This window comes from Numenius arquata, chromosome 2, assembly GCF_964106895.1.
Source record: "Numenius arquata chromosome 2, bNumArq3.hap1.1, whole genome shotgun sequence".
Lineage (NCBI taxonomy): Eukaryota > Metazoa > Chordata > Aves > Charadriiformes > Scolopacidae > Numenius > Numenius arquata.
The window spans coordinates 705526-725143 of record NC_133577.1 but is presented as its reverse complement, the minus strand read 5'-3'; the positions used below and the strand labels follow the sequence as shown (position 1 = coordinate 725143).

The 19618-nt window shown below is 52.6% G+C and overlaps 1 protein-coding gene across 1 annotated transcript in view; it reads right to left on the bottom strand.

Moving 5' to 3' along the window:
• RSPO3 (R-spondin 3) overlaps window positions 1–17259 on the bottom strand; it is a 59871-nt gene extending 42612 nt beyond the window's left edge. Inside the window, exons 1-2 of the mRNA XM_074167916.1 lie at window positions 17172–17259; window positions 16785–16928 (exon numbers count right to left, since the gene is read on the bottom strand). Coding sequence (XP_074024017.1) covers window positions 16785–16928; window positions 17172–17259 — 232 coding nt within the window. The remainder of the gene's footprint in view (window positions 1–16784; window positions 16929–17171) is intronic.
• Window positions 17260–19618: the final 2359 nt, after the last annotated feature.

Sequence of the window (19618 nt, the reverse complement as noted above, 5' to 3'; positions counted from 1 at the left end):
TTACCCTCCTCTTCACCCTTGACACCAGCCCACCATCTGAACTAGTGGGGAGGCTTCAATAACTCCCTTTGCCACCACCGTTGCTGTTTAACTTGCTTCAGGTGATGACAAGCATTGTATCTTCCCATTTTACTTCTCTGGGAAACCTGCAGCGCCAAACTACCTAAACAAGTTTCATCCTTCCTCCCTGCCGTGACACCCAGTCCAGGCACTCCATAAGCCACCAGGAGCAGTGATGGGACTCAGCGTGTTCCTGCTCAGCAGCTCACACCCCACTCTCCCAGTTACCCAGCTTGACTTTATGCATTCCTTCAGCAGAGAGCTGAATTCGTCTGCAGAAAATGTTGACTCTTAAGTTTGAAAATGTGGCAATGGAACTACAATGAGAGGATGAACAACACGGGTAGCCCCTAGAGACCCTCTAGACATCAAGTTCCAGGCAGGGGACAGGAAAGTGGAAGGGGGCTGCCAGCTTAAAAGACTAGAAATGATGCCTTCCATGCTTTGTTCCCGAGTATCAGACCCACCACCCCAGCACAGCACCAGGGGTGGCCTGGAGATGCCCCAGGCCTTTTTTCTTGACCAGTGCAAGGTAGGCACCGGAGCCAAACCCTGGGATCCATTTTTTATCTCTTCTGCATTGGAACCAGCACACTCTACTCACCACAAACTGACAATATATAATGTAATTTAAATGGGAGAAAAAAAATCAGCATCATTTGTTGGGAGAGAAAATTCTGCTGTGGTATGAATATATGAATATGAATATGAATATGAATATGAATATGAATATGAATATGAATATGAATATTTTGCTATTCTGCTATGTACATGCACAGACATATACCTGCATATGTATATGTATTTTATGTATATATAAAAAACATATAGACTCTGTTCCTAGACTATCATGTATTTTTTCAGCAAATAAATTGGCCATAGTGTAGATACACTTATACATCTTCATTCATCTCCGTTTGTTGTAAACATCACAATTCTTGATACATTTTGGGGTAGGAGGGGACCTGGCAATTTTGGATTGGTTTGGGTTGGTTTTTTTAATATATATATATTTGGGGCAGACCAGATGAAGGCAAAGAAGTCCAAGCTGGGGCTGTGGGTACTTTTTCAGCCTGATGGAGATCATGTAAAATCCACTGGTGGGGACGGCGCGCTCTGCCCAGCGCTGTCCGGGAGATCTGCAGAGGGCTGGCCCTGCGCTGATTATTTCCCGGGATAACACACCGATGCTCAGATCACCCCGCGCTCCGGCTGCTGCCTCCTCTCCTGCCCTTTCCTACCAGCAGCCTGGAGGTAGGACCTTCATACGTGCTTGTAAAGCGCCTGTTGCTGCAAACATTAGTGAGAGCCATCACTTAGGAGCAGTTACTTACACTTTGTTTAATCTCTAATGGATTCTTCTAAATATTTACAGTAGAACAGTTGTCAGACCAAATGCTGGAAATTACTGGCAGCTCCCCAGCAGCCAGAAAGGAAAAAGAGAAGTGAGAGAGAACCCGCTCGTTGTTGCCTTCTGCTGTGGGGTTTTGGTGAGTCAGGGGCTGTAACCTGGTGGCACTGAGGTGGTCCAGGGAACGGTGTGGGCACCAGCCCCAGGCTGGGCTTTGGCCACGTGAAAATGCCGCTCTTCTTGCCCATCTGGAGGGAGGTGACTCTTTGCTTTGCTGACCCCGAAGCCAATAAACTGCCTGAAAGGCCGGGGGCTGCTCCACAGAGTGGTGGAGGAGCTCCCAGCTCCTTGGGGGTGTCGCCGTGGGGCACGGTGGCTGCGTTGTGCCCTGCACTTGGGCAGTCTCTTGGTGGAACCCCCAGCATCCCCCTGGTGTTGAGGCTTCCCAGCACGGGCTGATTGCAGCCATATGGACCATAAAAATAAAATAAATCTAAGCCCATTAGGCTGAAGGAAAGCCTTTGATGGGCTTCACCTCCACAGCCTCTGAAGTTGCCTGGACAAGACGTGTGGAGGAGGAAGAAGAGGATGGGCAGCGGTGGCAGGGTGGCTGACAGGTCACCTCCCAGCTCTGCCCAACGAGGTGGGCCCCGGGGCAGGAGGGGACGGCAAGGGCATCGCTATTTCCCAGGGCACAGGAGGGGACCTGAGACGGGGGGCACTGGTGGGGCTCGAAGGCTTGAAGGATCGTTGTCTTGCTTTGGAAAGATTGCCATTGATGTGAAAACGAAAGCTTTGTCTGAGTAAGGATCTCTGAATTTATCCAGATATAGAAGTTTCCTGTAGTATTTGCTATTGTAAGGGCCTGTCCTAATTTTGAGACGTGTGTGTGTGTGTGAATGCTTGTGCGAGAGGGAGAGAAATCTCACTGCCTAGAACTGTTCTGCCAAGATAAACTTTGGAGCATTTTATAAATTAACTCTGCTCGATGTGTTTATTTTTCTTTTGGAGATTCTAAAAGGAGACTGTTCAACTCATCTTATTAGGGGCAGCGTATTTTTTTAAAGAGAAAAATAAGTTCCTACTCCGCACTGGAAAGTATTTGCTATTTTCAGCTAAAAGTATTCTTTCCTTCTGACCTGGCATATTAGATAAGATTTATATTTCTGACCTGACATTAGGTAGTTAAGATTTATTCTTCTATATTAACTTTACTGAGCTTGCAAGCTATTCATTTACAGCATAGGGAATATATTTATGGCAGAAGCAAAGAAAGTTCACTACAAAGTAGTAAAATATGTTATTAGGAGTGTCCTGTAGACTGATGAAAATTGTGAGTACCCTTGCAGCTGGCTCCCTTCTGGCTCTTTTTTTCCTTCTTTGTTATTTCAACTTTAAAACTTGAATTTGAAGTCGGTTTCGATGGTGAATGACTTAAAAGAGTCCAGATGATTCTAATATATCCGCGTATACACATACGTATACGCCGTGATGGAGAGGTGCAGGGGAGGGGGTGACAAGTGACTGGAGCTCCCCCCACACCCTGCTGGCAGTGACCCAGGACCCCACTCTCCTGCCAGGGTAAATCAGGGGGGACTGACTCCAGCAGGGTGTGAAGCTGGTGGGCGAGGGAGACCCAGAGCTCTCCTCAGCTCGGGCACTTCGTTAACGTCCACCTGACTTACAGAGAGGAACCGCAGACTGTGGTGGAAACCTGGAAGCACTTCAAGCCTCCATAGGCAGAAAGTTGGAAAGCTAAAGGCCTCCTATTGAAATCGGTGACAAAACCTCCCATTAACTTCAATAAGAACAGAATCAGGCCCCAGAGATGGCTGGAAGCCAAAGGACTGGATGGCTCGAGAAATAGGTAATAGGGCCTGATGACTTTCACCAATAAATCACCAGCGCAAGCCTGGCCCTGCTTGGTTTAGACTCAAAATTGCTTTCATCTGATGTTTGTTTGAAACTGTGCACATTGTAAAACCTTCAGGAAGAACTGGCAGCCGTGAGGGCTGTCTCAGCGAGAGGCTGGCGGCTGGACGGGGTGTGGGATCTCCCCCGTCCCCACGTCCCCATCTCAAAGAGCCCGCGGAGAGAGCAGCGCCCGGACCCCGCTCTTAACCAGAGGGTTTCTGTTTCAGAAACTGCCAGACTAACTCTGTAAATCCACTTAGACGGGATCTTTTGGGGGAGGGGGTTATGGCTCCAGTGCAAGCCAAGAGGAGGAGTAGATATTTCCATCTGTAGACATTATTCAACCGCTGTCACAAGAGAGAATAGAGATGTGCAGAGCCTTGAGGAATTAAATGTGTTGGGGCCATCAGGCGTTACAAAGGCTAGAAATGCCTTGTGGAGTGTGGCGAGAGGTGCTGCTGGTTGCAGTTGGGCTGAGGAACTCCACCACCCATCCCTCCTCCAACACCACGTCACTCTCAGCTGAGGAGAAGGACCTTCTCAGTTATAGGAGATGGGAGCCAGTTGCCCTGCCAGCCATCGTGGCCCTCCCCAAGTTGTGGGGACATGGAAAACGTTACAGAGAGGACTTTCCTTCCCCCCATCCCCAATATTTTTGCAAACAGGACTTTTTCCACCAGTCCCTGAAGGGTCCCGCACTGCCGCTCGGAGGGCAGAAGACCAGCTGGGTGAATATTTTGGTATCGTGTTTGATGTCCACTGACACATTTAGAATAGTTCAGCACTTTCCACACTCCACCCCTCGTACTGTTGTGTTTGATGGACCTCAGGGTATATCTATGTGCTCTGTTCCAGTGTGCAGACTTTTCCATCTCCTTCCTAACTTCTACCGGGCCACGGCTGACAAAGGCTCCGGGGAGTCACAGCTTTTTTTTGTACACGCAAAGATTCATAGCTTTGTTTTTACAGTCTGCCTTTGTAAATCAAAGAAGCTGTTCGCCGCTGCGTTCCTCTCACCAGGAAACCCACTGCTATCGTCAGCTCCTCACGCCACAGCTCAAGGGCGTCCGCTCTCTTCCCACCGCTTCTCCCCCAAACCCTGGGCTGGGAACCGTAAGTTGCAGGAACTGAGGCTTGGCATCACAAGGGGAAAGAGCGTGCTGAGGAGGAACCTTGCTTATAGGTACAGAGAGTGAGGGAGGGGGAACACCAAGGGAGTGCTCCTTTGGGGAGGCACTAAGGAAGAACGGGAATTGATAGGACCATGAGAAAAAAAAAATATTTAAAAAATTAATTTGACAAAGGGCACATTATCCTCTGCCTTACGTAAGATTGTCTTTCTGGTGTGTCTGCTCTGGTTCACTACATCCACCTGCTGGGTCCTGTTTCCAGCGGGCTCGGGCTGGATGCAGGTGGGTTATGGACAGCGAGGAGGACACGGGCCATGCCTGGATCAGGTCAGGCAGCAGAATGGAGCTCACCTAGAGCCCCTCTGCCACCTGCCTCTTCAGGAACCCAGCGGTTTGGGTCTGTCCCCGCGCTCACTCATTTCCCCAGAGTGGGTTTGCTCTATGTGCTCGCTCTGCAGTGCCCAAATCCAGTACCTGTGGGAAGGGTAAGAGGGAAGGGGAGGAGGCAAAAGGGAAGAGGAAAGAGGGAAGAGAGAAGGGGAAAGAGGGAAGAGGGAAGAGAGAAGGGGAAGAGGGAAGAGAAAAAAAGGAAGAGGGAAGAGGAAAGGGGAAAGAGCAAAGAGAGAAGGGGAAGAAGGAAGAGGGAAAATGGAAGAGAGAAGGGGAAAGAGGGAAGAGGGAAGGGGAAGAGGGAAGAGGAAAGAGATAAGGGGAGGAGGGAAGGGGAAGAGGAAGAGGGAAGAAAGAAGCTTAACAACTGCGACTGAGCAGATGGCAAAGCAGGAGGAAGCTGATGAGCAGACAGTGCGAGGCAGGGTAAATAAGTACATCATGGGGAAAGCAGTAAAAATCTCCCTCCCACACTTTTAAGTGGCAAAAGGCAGCTGTTCTCTTGGAACAGGCAGTGGAATACCCTCGGGACCGTTACCAGCACCTCGGGAGAGACGTTCAGATTGCGTTGCGGCTCCTTTTCCTGGTGAGTGAGAACAAAAATCCCCCACCAACTATCGTGGTTTTTTTAATAGCCTGTGTAAACATTTAGGCTGGATTCTGAGCGCGTGCAAATTTTATGCTGGCAGAACACTGTGAGTTATTTGCTTCCTGACACGGGTTCTAAACTAGAAGCAGAATCAATCCCTTAACCTTTATGAGATGTTTATTCTGCCTGAACCAAAGGCTATTAAAACCGATGCAGAGGCTCTGATTGAAAGCCTCGTGTCAGTCGGGCACGTGCCTCGTGATCACGATGCTTCTGTGATAAAGGGAGGAACGTGAACTCTTCTTGCTGCCCCTCAGCAGATGCACGGACAGAGGTACAGACAGACACCCACACGCACGGACATCCCCTGGGACTGTCATGGGGGCGAGGAAAGATGCTCCTTCTCCAGCACCACCCATTTCCCCCACCCAGAGCCCAGCCTAAGGAACGTCATTTTCCTTCTCATTCACTGAATACAATTTCCAGCTGAGTGATACATACCATAAAAGAGTTTAAAAAATAAAAAAATAAAATTCATAAAGGTTTCACCTGTACACAACCAAAAAGGGAAGGGTCCAGAGGGTCCCCCACCCAGCTTCCTGTGCATTTTTATTATTTTCTTTTAATTTAGTGTTTGATTTAACCTGTATAAAACTAACGCTTTCGTTTTCCATGACCAAACAGACCATAAGACGTGGGAGAAGAGATGGAGTTTTCACACAAATCAAAGGACTTTGTGTGGCTTGAAATAAAATTTCTTCCATCTGGGGTTATTGGTGTCCTTTCTACCTCTATTTCAAGACAATTTCAAAGTTAAAATATTTTAATAACAAATCAAGACCTTTAGTTCTTGCTTGTCTCTGTGTGAAATTGTATGTATGTATGTGACTGTGTGTATATCTATATAGAATGTATATATCTATACAGATATGGATGTGTAGGGGAGAAAGGAGAGATGACTAAATGTATGAGCATTTATATTAATTTCATTTATCATTTGTATTTTAAATTTGAAAATTATATTTTTATAAAATGTTATTAAATTTTCCATCAAAGTTATGACTTTTGTCAATATTTTGTGAATGCACTTTTGGTAGGTTTGTGGTTTTCTGACACCATTATCAAGTTTTACATACAATGGTGGTTATCAAAAAGGTATTTTTAGCAGCTCATGGGCTTGAGTGAAGGAGCTTTTCCAGCTCTGGGACTATGGCTGTGGGCCTAGGAGGCTCCCGGGGATGAGGTACGGAAGCCAGAGAAGGCTTATGTAGGAGTCAGGGAGTATGGAATGGAAGATTCTTCTCCTGAATAAGCTCTCTTATATGCAAACCTGCAATTTCTGGGGCCCATCTCTTCTGGACAAGACGTGTCCGAGGTCTCTGCAGGTTTCCGGCTGAAAAACACAGGCTCTTTTTGGTGCACCCAGTGGTAACCGCAGTCCGTGGGGGAACTGGGGTGGAAGGCTCAACCAGCAAGTCCCATAGACAAGGAACTTGTTTTTCAACAAGTTATGCAAGGCTTCAGAACGGATTATGGGTTGACTCTCATAATGCCTGGTGGTCTTCTAGTGGCAGCGATGGTCAGAATACTTTTTTTTTAAACAATCAATGAAGAATGGAAATGTAAGAAAAGACCATTCTTTTGACTAATCTATTTGATTTGGACTCGGGTGTCATTTATACTGAGGAAGAAATGAACTTTGCTCATGGGGCAGCTGGGAAGGGCTGTGATCTCAGAAAGAGGTGAATAGAGGCCTGTCCTCATCCTGAAAAGCTACAGTTGAGTCTCCTTCGTGGCCAGCCAGATCCTGGCAAACAGGAATAAGATCCCCCCCACTCTGGTCATTCCCCACCCGGTGCTTCTCCGAAACGCTTGAGGAGGCTTGTGTTCATCAGAGCATCCAGCCACAGCACACAGAAAATTTGTAAAAGGAAGGCTATTTGAAACCTCCTCCATAATTGTCACATTCATAGAGTGATTGAGTCCACTTTGACCTCGAAGAGACCACACGACCGTAATATATGTCACCATCTGGTACATTATTTCCTGAAATATAGTGAGCTCAAAGTTAGTAATGTAAAGGCTAATGTGTTCTAAGACATAAATTTGGAAGAAGGTGGGGGTTTAAAGCGTGATTGGTATCTCAGTGAGTTACTCAGAGGAAAGAGCACGGTGCCCATCACGGAAGAGAACAAGCGTTCTCAAATCATGCTCATTTCGTAGGTTGTTATCAGAAATAAATGATGCCAACAGAAAAAGGGGAAATATTTTTATCCGTAATCTGTCCAGGGGAACTTGGTTTTATATTTACTTGTTCCTTGAAATAACTTTGGTCTTTTCTTAGGAAATAATACATGGCCTAAGCAGCCACACGGATGTCCTCTTGCCGACATTCACTCGCAACTGAATCCTGCTGGTAAATTCTCACACCACCGAAGCCTCCCCTCAATGAGCAGCTTAAATAGCACATTTTAATTGTTTCATTCCTAAAGCCAGGGCTTTGGGCTTAAAAATGCTGGTCCAGGACACAGCATAAGTTATAAATTCTGCTCTCGTCCAGAGTCCTACTTTCACTTTTAACACACCCTCAGCTCTGAAAATCCTTAATTGCTCAACTCCTCATAAAGCATAAACACGAAAGACAAATGTGTGACTTCATTTTGGACTGCAGAACAGAAGCTGTTTTCCTGCAAAACACCGGGTCCTGTCCTGTGTTTTCCTCTCCTGCCTTCGAGACCCTGTCTATTAGGTTTTAGGACATCTGTGGCCATCGTGCCCGGCACGAGGAGGTCTCATCTCGGTTGGCTATTTTCAGTTCTGTGTTACACTAAAACTTTCTGGAATCTTCATCCATTTCCGTGTATTTGCTAAATGTGTGCACTTAACATCTTGTGACTCCCGTGTTAAATAAATATCCCTTGGTCCCACTGGGTTCTGTTTCGGAGGCAAAACTCTTCCCTTGGCAGCGTAACATAAAGTAAAATAAAACCAGCAACTCCTTATTCAGTGGCACAGAAAAAAAAAAAAAAAAAAAAGTGAAATTAATTATGAACATTCTAGGAAAAGGAAACAAGGTTATGAAACACTTGCCGACGCTGGTGTTTGTAATCTTCATGAATAAGCAATGCAATAATGCAGGGCAAGTGTGCGTGGGAGGCGCGCGCCGCAGAAACTGGCTGTTTTCCTCCCTCTGACCAGTCGAGCTGTTACCAATAAAAAAATGTTGTTGCTAAAGAAACCTGTAATAAATCCTGTTGGGAGTATTATATGTGCTGATAACATGCATAAACTTTGCAAACGTATTAAAGCGTCAGGTTTTAGCAGCTCTGGTTCGTGTGGATGTTTGTAAATGGTAGTGGAGAACTGCAGCGGGGATCTTCTTCCATGGGCACGGCTGCTCCGGCGGCCCTGCCTCTCCGGAGAGCCTTCCCCGGCAAACAGCAGCTCACTTTGCAGGGAAAAATGAGGGAAAAAGGCTCAAGCCCTATCTCTGCTGTAACTTTCCATCAGAAGAGAAGCTGGGTGTTTCTCACCCAGAATTTGGGCTGGGTGAGCTGGTGCTCGGTGTGGGATTTACGCTGTTCTGAACAACCCTGCTTTGTGGAGCGGTGCCCTCCATCGACGCCTCCATCCAAGTGCAGTCGGCAGCCCCCAGCGAGGCATTTAAGTTGCCTTTCGGTGGGTGGGAAGAGTTGGGCGCCTCCGGAAGGGCCTGAGAAAAAACCAGGACACTGAGCAAGGGACGCTCAGCCTCCTCAGGGGGAAATGCTGGGGTCAGAAATGGTCTCCAGCCCTTCTGGTCCGGGGGGGTTCAGGTGCCCCGGCACCGCTTCCCAGCCCTGCGAGCCAGTATGTTCTTTAACAAAAGCAAGGAGACCTCACTCTTTTCCGGTGAAACACACGAGGAGGGAGCAGCAGCCGTGCTGCCCTTAACGCATCCGAAACCTTAGCAGCTAAAATATTCGGCCAGGAGCTGAAAATGTCAGTCGAATGAGTTCTGCTGTCTGGCGTGACTCCAGCCGGTGCGCATCTGCTCCAATAAACTGAGGTTTTATCCCCTGGGTCTGCCTGTAATCTCAGGTCATTTGCTGGCACCCGTTGTGGCAGAGGAGAGGAAGGGGCTGGAGGGGGTCTGTGTTCGGGAGCAGGCGTCTCCGTGCCCGTGTCCCGGGGTCAGTATGGAATCACCTGCAGGATCCCGTGTGGAAGAACTTTCTACTGGTATTTTTATCATTTGCTGTGATTTGTTTATTGCCTTTTTTTACCCAGGGCTTCTTTAAGAGAAAAACCCCAAAGTCTCTGCAGGAGGGTCCTGAGCTCGGGCGCCTCCCGGGGACACCCGGTGTCAGGAAAGCCGGAGCCTCATCTCAGAAAGGACAAAACAGCTGAGAAACACCCCCTGCCTCCCGGGCGAGGGGGCAATTGAGCGGGGCTTTGGAGGTGAGGGGCTCAGGTGTTGAAATCCTGCCCCAGACACACCTCAGGCCCCCGAGCCCTGCTCCTGGACCCCAGCCTGGCCGTGTCTGCCCTCCCACGCCGCGGGCAGCCGCAGGAATCGCACCTCCTCGCTGTTCCAACACCCATCAATGAGCTCCTGTTTCATTCCACGGTGCCCCAAAACCTGCGTTGCCCTGCAGGAAATATCAAACGGCTGAAGCCCCATCCAGGACCTTTCAAGTTCCCACACGGAATGTGTCAGGACGTAAAACCGACAGGGGATCAGGGGCTTGAAAGGATAATGTCTCTACCAGCGCCACCAGGGCTCGGCGTAGGCCTGCGGCCAGGGGTTTTGCTTTCATTTAGAAGTGTCCCCCCGCGCATTTCTTCGTGTTCTGCCCCCTGATGACGCCGTTGTGTGGGGCTGAAGCCTTGGCACGGGGTCGGGGTGCTGCTCGCAGCGGGTGGGAGCTGGGCACCCCCACGGTTCACGTCTCTCCCAGTTCAGCTCCGGTCCCTGTGGCTGGGCTCTTCCCTACCAGCACGGGGCGGGGGGGTTGGGGAATATGAGTTTTGGGCTCCTTTGCTTCAGTGGGGTCTATTTTTGACCAGACGAGTAAATAATACTAGCGTTTTAAGGTGCACGGTCTATAGCTCATGCTCTAGACATGGGAACACAGACCAAGGTTCGTTCCCCAGCCACGGGATAACCCCCGTGGGATAACCCCACGGGATAACCCCAGGACGGTCCCTCCTTCTTCCGAAGCAGCGCTGCCCATCGCACTGCTCTCAGCAAAAACAGGGTTAAAGCAACCATCAATAAAATCTGTTGGATTTTATTATGACAAAGCGTCTAATAAGTAATTGCTCTGCCATCACCAGAAGCTAGTTATTCTATTATTTATAAAAAAGTTGTAGCTCTTCTCTATTTTTTTTTTTTCCCCGAGATCCGTAACATGTTTTGCACGAATAAATATTCTCTGGCTGTTTTGCTCTGCGGCATTGTTTGCGGTAGTAGCAGACAGACAGACTTTTGTGTAAAAACGTACATGGCTTCAGCTGCCTTTTGTCATCTGATAAGTTTGCTTTGTTCTGCGTTATTTTGGTAAAAAAATTGGCAAAGTCCTTTTGAGTAGTTCAGGCTCCAAAATTAGAAACGAGACAAAAATATTATTTTTTTTATTAGCTTTTATATCTCCTCCACCCGCCTTTCGCAGCTTTTCAGTTAATCTCAAGAGCAAAAGGGACAGTCTACTGTTGGGGAAAAAAAGTCCTTAAGAACATCCATAGCTTTAACGGGTGAGTTTTCCTTGTAGTCCCTGTCTGTAAGTGATGGAATACGAAGTGTTAGGCAGCTCGTTAATGCCAGGGGTAACCAGCAGCGCTCAGACCGGCACGCTGGCTCTAGCAACCAGGGAACAAAATGAGCACACCGAGCAAGGGATAACGAGTTATTCTGATTTTTTTTAAGTCCTAGCTCAGATTTTATTAGGCATAACTTCCATTAGCTTTAGTGAAAATCTTACAGCAAGAAGAAACAGGCCGGGGATTTGCAAAGGCTTCATACACTAATAACAAAGCTAAACAGAAGAAATTAATTGCAGAGTTAACTTTATTGACTTCAGTTGGCTCAATAGGTGAAAAAATAGCTGTTCTTTTTGTATGTTTAAAAAAGGGACTGCCTCCCAAGCAGGCTTTATATCTCAGCTGTGAAAGGTACAGGGCGTTGTTTTTTCCTCTCTAGGTATCGTACGTATTTGGGTCGTGCCATTCCGCAAGTGCTCCAGCAGAGGAATCCTTCCCAACCCAAAACGTTTCCTCAGGTCCTGCCGAAAAAGAGCCCTCTCCAGCTCCAGTGGAGTCCATGGGACTTTCTCCACTGCAAGCGAAGGAGGCAGGTTCAGGCTCTAAAACCATCTCTTTAATAATAGCAATAATTTATTCTGCCTGCAAAGAGAAATAGGACTTGTATTTGCTGATACACCGTCCTGCATCAATGGCTTTGAGACGTTACGGTGATACACGTATTTGCAGTTTAAGGTCAATTTTAACCAGTATCAGAAATGTCTTCAGGAGCCGAAAGAAACAAAATTTGAAATTATCACCCTTTCGTATGTCAGGTACGAAACGGGATCTGGTCTGTAGCCTCCTTTAGTCCCTTGGGATAATAAGGCGCATCGTCCCCCGCGCAGCTGGGAGACTTCAAGCACAGATCTACGCGCACAGAGTTATAAAAAACCAAGGCAACCGGCCTGACCCGCCGGTGCTTTTAACCCTTTCAGCCATGGGGCGCCATTTTCTACCATTTAATCGTCTAAGAGCTCGCTGCTATGAAATATGTCCAGAGTTTGTGGAAACCCGATGAAACAGCTCTCCCTCTGCTTCTCTTTCTCGCGACTGCAAAGAGGAATCTTCAGGCTGTTTCGAAACAAACATCGTCTCGTCCAAAAATGAGAAATATACTTTCGTTGCACAAAAGATGCACTTGTCACGGGCAAAGTGTTGACTCTGACAGTGCTAACAGGAAAGCGTCACACCGAAACACATTATCAGAGGCGTTCAAGTACTTTGAAAGAGAACTGGCACTATATAATTTAATCCCGTGGAAGGACAGATTCGGCGGAGTTGGCGGCTGCTCGCTTGGCTGACTTCTGCTTTAAATTACTGCACTCAGATATTAAAATATTTCTTTTTTAAAACATTGGTAACAATCTGTATTTTATATAGAATATGTAGCATTGCGACCTATGCCATGCCAACCCTAAACATCCGTGTAGATATCAGTAATAAACGTATTGATGGTGAACTATTAAAAAAATTGCTTCCAAAATGCAGTGTTACTTTAACTAATAGTGTAATTCCTCTGCTTTTGTTGACATTTTACCTCCATGTAAATGACACTCTCCGCAAGGGTATAAAAAGCAGGAATAATTTTACTAGTTTGTGTTTTGTCAGTTCTCGCCTGTTTTGTTTTATTTTTGTGTAGCTCTGTTTTACGCGGCTGCTTAATTTCCAAGTATTCAAGTATTCCTAAGTAAGTAGCTGCGTGCCAGGCAAGGCAGAGAGGCAGGGGGTTTGCAGCGTGGAGCCCCCCGCTCCTGACCCTGACCAGAAGCAGATGCTGGAGGACCAGCAGTCCCACCTCAACAGAGGAACCGATGGAGGAGCGACCCGAGGAGCCAACGCCGCGCATCGCCAACGGGGAGGAGGAGGCGATCGCCAACACCCGGTACCGATGGGCTACCGATAATATACGCTGTGGAAGCTCTGCACCCAACCTGCAGTTCCACTAGGTCGTACCGATGGTTTTATTCCCAGACGTAGGAGCTGCGGTACAAATGCAGAATTTTCTATCGCTTCGCTTATTCTAGCGACTTCCAAATTTAGCCCGTGGCTCGCTGGTAGTCCGCAGGGTCACGGCAGAGGGTCTGCCGGTCGTTCACAGGCCCAGAGCAAATAGAACTTCATTTCCGTCAGTCAAAAGGTCAATGAGAAAGGTGCACAACTGCCAGTACTGAGTTCTGAGGGGTGGTGGTGGCCTGCAGAGCCAAAATATTGACTTAAGCCTACTTTTCTCCTAAGCAAACTGTAATCACTGGCAGATACATAGAACTGCTTATTTCTTGGTGAGCTGGTCTATGCTCGGCTGCGTATTAATCTCTCTTGTAGGACTCGAACAAGCAACTTAATTTGCTCATCTTAATTGCTCTTATCAGGGTAAAACCAAATCTCTTTGCTGACGGTACGTTTGCTTTCGAACTTTCATTGCTCGTCTCTGCTGTGTCTAATTACGGACCCGATCCTCGGCACTCCGCAGGGGACCTCGGAGGAGTTTTGCCTCTCTGCAGCCAGCTCCGCGCTTACTGCCGCTTCCGAGACAGAAATTTAGGATGCTCAAACGGGAAACTTCAGTGGGAGTTTGAGGAGTGAAAGGAGCGCAGACCAGACTTTTCTGCTGGTAAAGAATACTTATATGGCAATAGATACAAAATCAGTAATTCTTCGGGACCGGGTCCTTCTGATGGGGTAAGTTAACAAAGAAACCGGCTGAGAGTCTGGCCCAGCATATTCTGCATTAGACAGTCCAGGCTTCGTTATTCCTTATCCTTAAAATGCGGGAGTCCACAAAACAATACATAGAAAGGGGGGCTTGGATATTATACAAAAAGAAGTAACGTGGGCTCACTGACCGCCTGATGGCAAGTGGTTTGTACCGTACTTAAAAATGCATATGTTAAATGGCAATCTGAAAACACTTCCCTAGCAACGGGTTTGGGACTTACGCCTAGAGCAGGCAATCCGGGCAAAAGAAACGGAAACCCCGAGAAAGTCTTGCATGTCCCAAACTAAGCTGACAGGTGTCGTCTTTATCCGCACACTACCATTTTTTTCAAGTTCCCGTATTCACTAATAGTGCTTCATAGACTTTTAAAGCCCAACTGATCAGTGCAAGTGGTGACTGTAACCTCTTCTATAGCAACTTCCCCAAACACTCGTGCTCTATTTTTTGCTTGACACCGAATAACACTAATTACACCAAAGCACGTTCTACAACCAGCCCGATTCGAAGCCCTCGGCCAGTGGACGATGTACACCGTGCCCAGGCGAGCTGTTCTGACAGTTATTTGTCTCCACCGCCAAAATTAGGAGCCAGGTTTCCATCCTGACTCTTTCTAGCTGCGATTTCTCAGCCGCTTGGTCGGCTGTGAATTTGACTTAACTCCTGCGTTTTAACCAGAAAACCTTGCGCAAGTACCCGGTCCCTTCCCCACGTTGTACCCATCACCTCATTATTTGCAGCCAACGCAAATTTTTTTCGGAGAAACCCCGCCGCTGAAGGGGACGCCCGGGCAAGGCGGCCCGGGGCGGGAGGGCGCCGGCCTGAGGACCCCACCGACGCCCCGGTACCGGGAAACCGCCGCTGCCCTGCGCCCACCCGGCACCGGGACGGGCCGGGGGCGGGGGGGAGAGACCTGCTTTGCCCCCCCCGGGAGCGGGGCGGCCGCCGTGCCGAGCACCTGCCGCCGAGCGCTGCCCGCCGCGGCGGAGGACAGCAGAGGTCGCCGCCGGCCCGGCTCTGGCCGCCGCGGCGAGCACCAGGTGCCGGAGCAAGGACGGGGGGGGGGACCCGCTCCGCGACCCTCACCCCACGGCGAGGGGGTCCTGCCCTCCTACCCCTGCTCTGCCCCCGACCCGGGGCTGAACCCCTCCACCGCGCCCGCCGGGGAGCCCCCACGGGGGAAGAGGGGGCGGGCGGGGGTAAGGGGCGGGGGGGGGGGGGCGCAGCTTGTGGGCCCGCGGCTGCCAGGGGTTAAAGGAGTGGGTGGGAAGTGATGGAGGCTGCGGAGCCCTCCCTTGCCAAGGATAATAAATCGGATGCCCTGACATGTTTTACTTAGCCCTCAGCGCTCCCTCGCTCCGCGGCCGCGGGGATGGGAGGGCTGGAGCCCCGGTCTCGCTCCTCGGCTCCTCTTTAGGGGCACTTTAGGTGAATCAGACCTTGTGTGCGGGAGGCAAACCATACAAAGGAGGCTTTCAAGGGGAAAGCAGGGGAAGGGAGCGAGCGCCGAGCAAGAAAAAATAAATTAAAATAATAGTTACCCCTCCGTCCCCTCCCCGAGGAAGTCACTCCGTTACTCCTCGCTGATTAAACGCAGGCTGCCCTGGTTTATGACATTTCCCCGGAACCCGCAGCTGTCAGGGCCAGAGGACAGCCCTCGGCGGCCCCTCCGCGGTAGGTGCGTAGGAAATGCCTCCCCAGAAACGGCGACGGGTCCGGGGCGGGCGGGCGGCGAGGGGGGACCGGCGGCACGTCCCGCTGCCCCCCGCCGCCGCCGGCGGCTCCTCGCGGCGCCCCGGCCGGGCTGAGCCCGCCGGCCCTGCCGGGGGGGGGGGGGGGTCCCCGCCGACCCGGCTCCTCGGAGCTGCTCGGTGCCGCCGGCCGCGCCGGAGCCCGACCGCCCGTCGAACCCCCCCGCGACCCGGACGGCGCCTTCCCGAGGGGGCGATCGCTTCTGCCTGGCTTCGCTCCCCGCCCCGGTGCCGGGGAGGGGGGGGTTCTCCTCGCCTCTGGTCTCCCGCAGCGCCCAGGGAGCTGCCGCCAGCACCCCCGGGTACCCCCCATCGCCCCCCGCCCTGCGGGGACGCCCCGGCCCTGCCGGCTCCCGCCTGCCGCCACCGCGGACCCAGGCGACATCGGTCGGGGCCGGCTAAGTCAGAAGGGACCAACTCCCTTCCTTCATCCCATGGGATTTAAAAAAACCCAAAGATGAAATACCGGGGGCCACAGCCCCGGAGCGGTGCCGATGGGTGACCCGGGGGCTTCCCGAACGGTGCCGCCGGGGTGACCGGTGGCGAGTGAAAGCCGGGAGTCAGCGCCGCGACACCCCAGCCCCCCCCCCCCCCCCCCCCCGCATCGCCGGGCGCCGGGCTTGACCTACAGCTGTGATCTGTGCGGCCGGTTCTCGGGGCGGGGGCTTCTCTCCCCCTCCTGCCCCAGGGCGCTGCGCGGGGAGCGGGCTGGAGAAAGGAGCTCAGGGCATCGCGGCAAAAAGTTACCTGTCGTGTCATCGCGCTTTCCCTTTCGGAAACGGAAAGAGCTAAGAAAGGACGTTCCCCTTTACCAGAGATTAAAACATAAAGGAGCAGACGCGGGTCTTCCCGGAGCCGGCTCCGCTCCTCCCGGGGAGGTGAGGAAGGAAAGCAGAAAGAGATCAAAAATCGCCTGCGTCCCTCCCTCCGACTCCATGAAACCGCCCGCAGATCCGCCCGGCCGCGCCGCGGGCGCGGAACTCGCTTCCCAGCGCACTCGCAAAGGCACCGGGGGCCACCGCAAGAACTCCCCCCCCGGACAGGTGAACAGCACAACCAGCCGAAGCAGAAGTTATCAAAGTATAAATCTCTTCGCACTTACTTCTTCCCTGTCGCCGTACTCTGGAGGCGTGCTGGCTGCCAATGTATTCCATAAAGTTCAAAGTGATAAAAAACCAAGAAATCAGTCGCAATTGCATAGTAACCCTTTGAGAGTTCGACTTCTCCTTTTCGTCCTTTTTTCTTTCTTTCGTTTAAAAAAAACAATTAAAAATAAACCGGGGTGGCAGGCGGCAAGGGATGAAGACAGCAGCAGAAATACCTGCACTGAGATCCGAAGCTGGGCTTGGCTCGCTTGATGGCTTCTGCCTTTTTTTTTTTTTTTCCTTTTTTTTTTTCCTTCTTCTTCTTTTTTTTTTTTTTTTTTTTTTTTTTTTCCTTCCTTTCCCCCGCTTTTCTTATTGCCGTTTCCAGCCGCCCGCCCCGCTACCTGCCGCGAACCTCAGAGGGGAGTCAGCCGCGGAGAGGAGCCGAGCAGCCGCCGCCGGGGTCCATGCCGGGCCGGTGGCCGGCAGCATGTTGTTGTGGGGGCGCCGGGGGTGCGAGCGGCTGCGCGCGGCCGTGTGTGCGCCGGGCGGGCGAGGTGCCGAAGGATGGATGGCGGTGGGAGAGGAGTGTGCGAGGGCGGGAGCGGCGGGGGGGCAGGAGGAGGACCCAGCCCCGCCGCCGCTCCGGAGCAGCCGCGCTCTGCGCCGCGGGCACCGCCAGCCGCCGGGCGCAGGTGGGGCCGGGTCCCCCCCCCCCCCCCGCCCCGTCCTTGTCCCCCCCCCTTCCCCCCCCCCCCCCCGCCCCCGGCTCGCCCGCCCGCCGAACGGGAGCCCCCGGGCTTCATGCGGGAGCTGCTCCGCAGCGGGGCCCCGGGGGAGAGGCCCCGGGGCGGGGCGGGAGGAGGCGAGCCCCGGCGCCCCGGTACGGCGGGGGGAGGGCTCCCCGCGCCCGGCCGAGCCCCCCCTCCGGAGTATCGGCGCCCGAGCATCCTCCAGCGGCGGGGCCGGGCGGGGGGCGCCGGCTCCGCGCCGGCCCCGCGGCTGCGCCGCTCCCCGCGGCGGGGCGGGGCGGGCCGGGGCCGGGGGTGGGCGGTGGGGCTCGGCAGCCCGGCTGGCAGCCCCCGCCCGGAGGTCTCCGCTCGCCTCCCCTCCGCCGCCGGCCGTCCCGCGGTCCCCGCGGAGCTGGCGCTGCCCCCCGCGCTCCGGCTCCCTGCGCCAGGAGGAGCCCCCCCGCTGGCCGGGGGGACGGGGCGGCGTGCTCGGCCCCTTCCCCGCCGCGGGCGCGCTCGGCGCGGCACCCCCCTTTGCCTCCATCTGCCCCCCACATCCCTGCTGAAAATGGAGATGGGGAGGCGGGAGGGGGGTGAGGGGTCCCCAGCCTCTCCTCCTCGGGATCGTCTCCCTCGTTGCCTTTTCCCCGTGGGACAGGGATTTGCCGGGGTGGCTTCTCCGGCGGGACCGGGCAGAGCAAAGCCGTGTGTCCCGTCGGGGCCGGGGGCTGTCCCCACGGCCGGCTGGCGGCGGGAGGAACCGGGGGTGCCCGCAACTGCCTCCCCTCAGCGGAGCCCCGGCAGCTCAGCCGCACTCGGCGGGGCTCGGCCGCCCCTTTGACAGAGGGGTATCGCCTCTCCTTTCTCCTCAAGGGTTTCTTTTTTTTGGGGGGAGTGGGGGAGGAAGGGAAGGGCTGGGAAGGGGGAGGTGAGGCTGGTTCAGGGCAAAACCGGCGACTCTGCTGAACCCTTCTCTTGCTTCGCTTCTTGTCTCGGTGGGAGCGAACGCCGGGTACGACGGCGCTGATGGCACCGGGAACCCCAGCGGCCCGAGGAGCAGCCACTCTGCTTGTAACTGTCTTCCCCGGGCTCTCCCCCCGCCGCCCCTCTCAGAGCTGTTAAATATCTGTACCATAAAATGTGGGGGATTTAAAGGTCTGTGGGAGGCTCCCTTTGAAAAGGACTCTGGGGAAAGTCTTTCTAATCCAGGCTACTCGAGCCGGATGGGGTGGGATTGCCAGAGAGGCATAAAATAAAAGTCATTCCGCAGACAAGCCGAGGGGCTACGCTGACACGGAGAAAGTGCCGTCGCCTCAGCGTTCTGTTTTGTTTTGTGGGAGGCTGAGACTTCTGCTGCGCTGGTGCCCGTGCGGAAAGTTCTGAGCGAGGCGAGCGAGTGGCAGAAATAAACCCGGCTGCGGGGAACGGACGGGACACGCGTGTGAGCCAACCTGCAGCCCGCCGGCCCGGGCGGCGTTAGCACCAGTGGGCAGAGAAAGCATGTCAAAAAAATAAACGCTCCTCCAGAAACATAAGGAAAACATTAAACAAGCAGGGAGTGCGCTCCCTCTCCTCTCCTCGCCCTGACAAAGCACGGCCCTGAAACTCCGCCGGCTCCTTCTCCGGCCCCTTCCCTGCCCCGTGTCCCGGCTGCAGCGGGGATGCGGGGGGCAGACGTGTTGGGAGACGGTCCCGGGTCGCCCAAGAGCCCCGGCAAAAGCGACCCGTGGAGTGTTTGCCGGCCCAGGGCCAGCAGCAGGGCAGGGCACGCAGGAGTGCCTCACCGGGGGGAGAGGTCGCTTATTTGCCCTGGAAGAGGGACAGAGGCGAAGACGGGGGAGAAAACAAAAGCTGCGCCTTGGCTGGAGATGGGATGGGAAAAGAGGGAAGGTGAGAGGATACTGGAGCCAGGTTACCCCCCCCCACCGGCTTCACTGGGGGAGAAAAATACACCCCACAACAATAACAACCCGACCCCGTAAACAGTTTCTGCCCTTGCGTGATAAAAGGAGAAGATTTATATTGCTGAAATGTGTGGAAGGAGCCTGTTCCAGCGCGAAACTCCGGGCTGCAATGCTCTGTTTATGTCGCTCATCCTGATGAGATATCGGTGGCAAAGT